The following is a 6,856-nucleotide window of genomic DNA, read 5'->3' on the forward strand; positions in this document are numbered from 1 at the left end:
CAGGTGTGATGACATCACCTGTCGCTGGTTTTAATGTTTAGACTGCAATGACTCCAGCTTTGTGACCTCTGACCTTTTTGTCCCTCTTCAGTCTCCGTACCGCCTCCTCTTCGATCCCTTCAGGTAGAAACCGGTGCTGCCGCACCTGTCAATCATCCATCATCCCACGTCATGCAGCCAATCATATCACCGCTGACAGCACAGCTAACTTTTCCTAAACCGTCCAACGATGTGAAACAAAATAAATCTGTTTTTTTGTTGTCTTCCTGCTGCATCATCGCTTCGGCTCGACCTCATTGGCTGTTTCACCGTGTTCGTGAAACAACAAACCTCAGCAAACTGTTGGCAAACTTTTGTTTTTGTTTGTGTTCCACAGAAGCGCGACTCCGTCACCCAGTAAGACGGCAGGAAGTCGAGTGGGACGCGACCGGTTCGCTGGAGACTCGTACACGGTGTTGGGTAACTTCTTACCCATTGGTCACTGCGTCTGTGTCAGGGCTTTTATTTTGAAGCAGCACTGATTTTAATTTGAATGACACACTTTTATTTTGAAGGTTACAGCAGAAAAGCCTTTCTGTTTGTCTCCTAGGTGACCAAGAAATGAATGGCGGTTGTTATTACTGGGAGCTCCGCCCCCTTGCTGACTGGAAATCTTTTGCTGTGGGCGTGGCCTATCGAGGCAGCTTGGGTCGATTTGACCAATTAGGCAAGAGCCCGAGTTCATGGTGTCTCCATGCCAGCCAATGGCTGCAGAGCTCACTGTGTGTCAAACACAACAACCGAGCGAAGGCGCTGGATTGGCCGCTGCCGCAGCGAGTTGGAATCTACTGCGACTACGACGAAGGTTCCTGCTCCTCCTCATCCTCTTCATCCTCTTCCTGCTACTCTTCCTCAGCTGATTTCTGTTTCTGTGTTTCAGGAGATTTGTTGTTTGTTGACGTTGATCAACTTCGTCTTCTTCATGGTTTCAAAACAAAGTTCATCCAGCCGCTCATCCCTGCCTTCACTGTAAGAAATACTGCAACAGTACTACGACAGTACTACGACAGTACTACGACAGTACTACGACAGTACGACAACAGTACTACGACAACAGTACTACGACAGTACTACAACAGTACTGTGACAGTACTACAGCAGTACTGCGACAGTACTACAACAACACTACAACAGTACTACAACAGTACTACTGCAGTACTATGATTCCACAGTACTTTGAGATACTGACTGCAGTGAAACTGTGCTGCAGGTGTGGTGCGGTGGCGTCGTCGTGACAACGGGGCTGCAGGTACCAAGCTTCATGGGAAACTTCCTGTCGACCAATCACAGCCTCAGCAGCCTGCCGCAGCCAATCAGTGATCAGAGGCTCGTTTCTGCCACGACATCAGATAATTAGTGATTTTCTATCTGAACTGAAGATATTTATAGATGTTTGTCAAAAAATTTATTTGGGTAAAAGATAGAGTCATTTTATTTTGGAAGTCTTGATCTGTAAAAGAGCTTTTCTTTTTCCTGCTGAAGTTTATTTTGAAGGGTGTAAACAGATGTGATTTATTTTGAAGTTTAGAAGGAAGTTCTTTATGTCATATGTGAGACTTTTATTGTGATGGAGTGTTTTAGAATTAGTCGTATTTCCTGCTGATTTTTTAACTTTCTGACAGACTTTTGTTTTGAAGATCTCAGAGTGGAAACGTCAGGGTTTTTTCTAACTGATGATGATCAGATTCAGCTGTGGAAAGTTTTCTGTCAAAAATGATTTTAAAAGAATATAGAGAAAAACAAAAATCTGAAATGCTATTTAACATTTAAAATAAAATGGATCAAAAACACTTATGTGTTTACTTTTACAAAATGGACTGAATTTCACAGGAAACTGTACGTAGGTTGTTTATTAAAGAAACCAGAGGAATATTTGTTGATGCTGCGTTCACTGGAGTCAGGATAATCCAGCGCTCACTGATGATAGAGGCTACGTTCACTGGAGTCTGACACAGACCGATCTGATTGGTCGGTCCGTATTTAAGGTGACGCCTCCTCCCAAGCTCCTCCTTCCAGCTGGGTCACACGCCGGCTGCCTGAAAAGGAACGGACCAAATCTGTCAATAAAGTTTTTTTTTTTTTTAACGTGACTGGATCACGTGACAGACCGCATCGTGACGCCTGGTCAGCTGACTGCAGAAGAACGACTCAATCCTGGTTCGACCTTCGTTGTTTCGGCCCGTTTCTCCGGTTTTTGCTCCGGTTCTTGCCCCGGTTCTTGCCCCGGTTCTTGCTCCGGTCGGTCCGCAGCTCCTCTCCCCGGCATGGCGAGTCAGTCTCAGGGCATCCAGCAGCTGCTGCAGGCCGAGAAGAGAGCCGCCGAGAAGGTGGCCGAAGCCCGCAAGCGTGAGTACGAACGGCGGCCTGGTAACCCCGCTGTCCCGGGTGACAGGTGGATCCGGGACCGAGAGAGGGCTCAGCACAGAACCCGGTAGAACCCGGTATAAATGCGCGGGTTCGGTGGTGGGAGCAGACCGCCCTGCCGCAGCCAGACTGTATACAAAAGTCGGTGAATTTAGAGCTTTTTAGCTTCTCTTTGGTTCTTAACGGAACTCTTGAGATGATCCAGAAAAGGTTCTAGATGGAGAATGTTCTTTTCTTCTCGTCGGCTCACAGCTCGCTCTTTGAACCGAACCTCAGCGGGCCCAGATGGTGGTTCTGACCCAGAGTTCGATGCTTTGACCCGGGTTCGGTCGGAATCAGAACAGAACTGTCAGCGGTGTGTGACTGAAACACGCACCGATTTACTGAATGTGTGGGCCAGAACCAGAACCAGAACCAACCGGTCAGCAGACACGCAGACCGGAAGTCAAAAGTATTGTTAACGAGGAACATTTCCTGTCCGTGTCTACCAGGATGATTCAGGGACATCACGTGATTAAAGTCACGTGCCTTCGAAAAATGTCGTCTAATTTTAATTAAGAATGTTCCAATAAGCAGAAGTCGGACTCAGTAACATGAGCCTCAAACTGACCTACCTGCTGGTACGTCTGGACTTCCGCTCTCTTCTCCATTCCGAAATGAAGAGTATGGCGTTCCAAGCTTTAAGCTGTTTGAGATGCTCCGTTTATTAAGCTAAACTCACGTGCAGATTAATCTCCCTCCCCTCCCTCCTGAGGCTCATTAGGATCTTTGTTAGCCTGACTCACAGACATTTGTTGGGTCGCCTGAATAAATGTGTTGATTGGAGGGAAACTGACTGGGGATCAGGCGGTCGGGGCTTTAATGGCAGCTGTGTGGTGTGTGTGCAGGTAAGAACCGGCGCCTGAAGCAAGCGAAGGAGGAGGCTCAGGCTGAGATCGAGCAGTATCGCCTGCAGAGGGAGAAAGAGTTCAAGACCAAGGAGGCAGCTGTGAGTTCTGCTCCTCTCTAGCCCCTCCCCTTTCTATAATGCTCCTCTCTAGCCCCTCCCCTTTCTGTCATGCTCCTCTCTAGCCCCTCCCCTTTCTACCATGCTCCTCTCATTTTGAGCTCCTCCCCTTTCTATCATGCTCCTCTCTAGCCCCTCCCATTTCTATCATGCTCCTCTCTAGCCCCTCCCCTTTCTATCATGCTCCTCTCTAGCCCCTCCCCTTTCTATCATGCTCCTCTCATTTTGAGCTCCTCCCCTTCATCTGATACTCCAAAGTGTCAGAGGTGGGTTCCTCCTCCTGGTCTTTTGTGTCCCCACTCTTTAGTCTTATTCTCCTCCCCTACCTATCATGCTCCGCCTCCACCTCTGTGGCTCCTCCCCTCATTAAGCAGCTCCTCTTCCTGTTGTTTTTTTTTTTTACTTTGTAAAACAAATAAGCCAACAAAGACAAATATTTGTTCATTATATTCTCAGATCATCACTCAGGTTGAATAAAAATAATAGTATAATCTGTAGTTTTGAACGCATAACAAAACTACAGTAACACAAAAAATTAAACAAGTTCTTAAATTTGATGTTCTCTCTTCCTCTTGGCCCTGCCCCTACCAGGCTCTTGGTTCCCATGGTAACAGTGCAGTGGAGGTGGACCGTGACACGGCTGAGAAGATGGCTCGTATCCAGGAGAGTTACCGTGGCAACCGTGAGACGGTGCTGAACGACTTGCTGCGACGCGTCTGTGACATCCAGCCAGAGTTTCACGCCAACTACCGTGTGGCGGGCTGAAGGGGGCTGGGCCATCACCAGAGGGGTGGGGCAGGGGCGGTCCTGCTTTGCCCAGATACTGCATCCTGATTGGTTGTTGTTGTTCTTGTTTTCTGTGATGATGTTTACAAGGTATTTATATTTAAAATTAAATCTATTTGTTTCTTTAAATTCTTCAAAATCAAAGTCTCCTCAGAAAACCAGCCAATCAGGCATCAGATTTTTACCACTCTTTGATCTGAAACCTGATTGGCTGAGACTTTTTTTGTGAAACATTGAGTAGTTTTCTGTTTGTGACCATGTGACTTCCTGTTGTTGTTTGTGATGTGATCAGATTAATAAAGTAAAGCTGATTAAAATAAGAATTCTCCATCATGTGTCACAAACTGCTAAGAAAATAAAATTTAATCACTAAATACCAATATCAATATTTTACTGATCAAGTTCTTCTCAGAACAACAAGAACCAAACAGGTTCTGACATGGACCCGGTTCAGTTTTCATGGACAGGAACTCTTTCTGGGCTCGAACTGGATCAGAACCAAAAACATGGCTTGAGTTTGTAAATCTGTACTTCCTGATATGAGCAGAGTTTTAAACATCAGAAAATGAAATAATTTATTTGTCTGAAATGAATCAGCTGGAGGATCAGAAGAAGCTGCAGCTGACGGAACGTTTCATCAAAGGAAGCTCCTCGTTTAGGAACAGTTCTCCAAACAGATCCGTTTGTGATTCTAACTTTTCTTTCAATCAGAATGTTTTATTTACCAAAGAGAACAAGGCTTTGAACAAGTTTTTTACGTCAGAAAGTCCTGACGAGGCGCTGTTACCGGGGTAACCGGGGCCCAGCCCTCAAGCCGGGCCTGGGGGCCGCTCAGCCCGAATGAACAACAGGAGTTCACCTTCACCACCTGCAGGAGGTTCAGAGGTACCGACGCACAGAGTGGCTTCTGGAACCAGTGTCCTTCAGAGAGACTGGACCTCATTCCACTCTGGAGTTTCTGAAGGTCATCGGTGTCAGATCGCACCGACTTAATGGAAGACAACAGAGGACACCAACCCAGAAAGACAGTCTGAAATTTACTGAAATGCATCTGGAGTTCACAGAGCTTCTGGGAGAATGTCCTCTGGACAAATGAGACAAAACTGGAGTCCCATCAGCTCTGTGTCCACAGACCCAAACCAGAACCAAAGAACAGAACCCTGAACCTCCAAGGGAACATGTTCTGGGTCTGACACAGGGGCTCCTGAATCTGTTCAGGGTCCAATGAAATCTGAAGACTATCAAGGCCTTCTGAAGCGAGATGTGCTGCTCAGAGTCAAAGTTTGGATCCTCCAACAAAACACCAAGAACGGGTCAGAACCAAACATCGGACCGTTCTGAAGAGGCCTTCTGGTCCCTGATCTAAATCCTGCTGAACATCTGTGGAAGGAGTTGAAACATCTGGAGAAGGAATCCTTCAGACCTGAGGGCACCTGAGGACACCTGTGGACACCTGAAGAATTATTTATTTAAAATGTTGGGTTTTTTTGCAAATGTTAGGTTATTTCAGTGACCTTTGTGTGATTTTCTTTTTTAACTAAATGTGAGGATTTCTGTAAGTACTTCTGGTGCAGAAATGTCATAAAGTTGTGTTCTGAGCATTTATAATAACTGACCAATAAACAGACTCATTTTATTTAGTAATTTATAATTAATTAGAAGTAATTTCTCTCTTATAACACATACATGTTGTAAGACTCGTTCTGCTGTAGAAATTCCTGCACTTCAGGACAGAACCTTTGAAACATCTCTTTAAATGTGTCTGTTTATATTTTACTGACAGGCTGTTTAGAGGGACCCGCAGCAGCGCTTACAGGGCCTCACGTGGCCCCTGAGCCGCAGCTTGCAGACCCCTGACGGTGTTAGCAGCAAATATTTATTCATATTTTTCAATAATATAAAATGTTTTAATTTGATCAAACTGATTCTTTTATTTTCACGCGCTCATCACATGCGCGGACTGAGATCACGTGACCCATGATTGAAGAAAACGCCGCTTACGTGGCGTGGCTTCTGATTGGTCCAAATGTCCTCTCTGGCCCCGCCTTCTCTGATGTCACACAATGGCCGGAAGCGGCGGAAAGTAACGGGGGAGAGAAGTTGAAAGAAAAGGACTTTTTGCTTTTTTAAAGCTTTGAATCTGTTGTTGGTTCCGTGTTTTTGGGTCAGAACCGAAGACAGGACGCACCGAAGACTCGGGACCAGGTCTAGGTGAGTTCCGGTTCCTGTTTGTGTGTCAGAGTGACCTCTGCTGCTGACCCCGGGATGCCGAACCGAACTCCGAGTAAAAAACCGCAGCTTCTGTGATTTTAGTGTTTATACTAGAACTAACACGTGCCGAGGCAGGACGTGTTGACGGTTCCAGAACCGAACCGGTCTCAATGAACATTCGGCTTGGTCGGAACCACCTGCTGACTCATTGGTCCGTAGTTTTCTGGACCTTTCTGAGTTCTGGATCCGCCGGCTTGGATTCAGGAGGTAGTTTCAGTCCGGGTTCTGTTCGAACCGGAACCTTCCTGACGGGGATTGGTGAACACATCACGATGTACGCTGTCGGAACCGGTAACTGAGGTTCTGATGATGATGATGGTCTGAGCTAAGATTAGCCCGCACAGCGGAACCAACCGAATCGAACCGACCGGGTCACGTACGCAGGGGGAG

The 6,856-nt window shown here is 46.4% G+C and overlaps 2 protein-coding genes across 2 annotated transcripts; both read left to right on the plus strand.

Annotated features, from left to right (window-relative positions):
* Window positions 1–53: 53 nt before the first annotated feature.
* Window positions 54–1,829, plus strand: LOC108229118 (FSD1-like protein). Its single transcript, XM_017404776.3, has 5 exons — window positions 54–123; window positions 377–459; window positions 590–844; window positions 920–1,008; window positions 1,250–1,829. Exons 3-5 carry the CDS (start codon window positions 601–603, stop codon window positions 1,394–1,396), a joined length of 480 nt encoding a protein of 159 aa, XP_017260265.2. The 5' UTR covers window positions 54–123; window positions 377–459; window positions 590–600; the 3' UTR covers window positions 1,397–1,829.
* Window positions 1,830–2,158: 329 nt separating this feature from the next.
* On the plus strand, window positions 2,159–4,515 carry atp6v1g1 (ATPase H+ transporting V1 subunit G1). The gene is made up of 3 exons (XM_017404775.3): window positions 2,159–2,385; window positions 3,291–3,391; window positions 4,001–4,515. The coding sequence occupies exons 1-3, from the start codon at window positions 2,304–2,306 to the stop codon at window positions 4,172–4,174; spliced, it is 357 nt and encodes a 118-aa protein (XP_017260264.1). The 5' UTR covers window positions 2,159–2,303; the 3' UTR covers window positions 4,175–4,515.
* The last annotated feature ends 2,341 nt before the right edge of the window (window positions 4,516–6,856 follow it).

The sequence above is a fragment of the Kryptolebias marmoratus genome, linkage group LG14 (genome assembly GCF_001649575.2).
Source record: "Kryptolebias marmoratus isolate JLee-2015 linkage group LG14, ASM164957v2, whole genome shotgun sequence".
Classification (NCBI taxonomy): Eukaryota; Metazoa; Chordata; class Actinopteri; order Cyprinodontiformes; family Rivulidae; genus Kryptolebias; species Kryptolebias marmoratus.

Coding starts and splice junctions, on each gene's coding strand:
- LOC108229118 (XM_017404776.3), top strand. CDS start 601: ATGAATGGCGGTTGTTATTACTGGGAGCTCCGCCCCCTTGCTGACTGG. Junction 845..919: donor CTACTGCGACTACGACGAAG/GTTCCTGCTCCT, acceptor TCTGTGTTTCAG/GAGATTTGTTGTTTGTTGAC. Junction 1,009..1,249: donor CGCTCATCCCTGCCTTCACT/GTAAGAAATACT, acceptor ACTGTGCTGCAG/GTGTGGTGCGGTGGCGTCGT.
- atp6v1g1 (XM_017404775.3), top strand. CDS start 2,304: ATGGCGAGTCAGTCTCAGGGCATCCAGCAGCTGCTGCAGGCCGAGAAG. Junction 2,386..3,290: donor GGTGGCCGAAGCCCGCAAGC/GTGAGTACGAAC, acceptor GTGTGTGTGCAG/GTAAGAACCGGCGCCTGAAG. Junction 3,392..4,000: donor TCAAGACCAAGGAGGCAGCT/GTGAGTTCTGCT, acceptor TGCCCCTACCAG/GCTCTTGGTTCCCATGGTAA.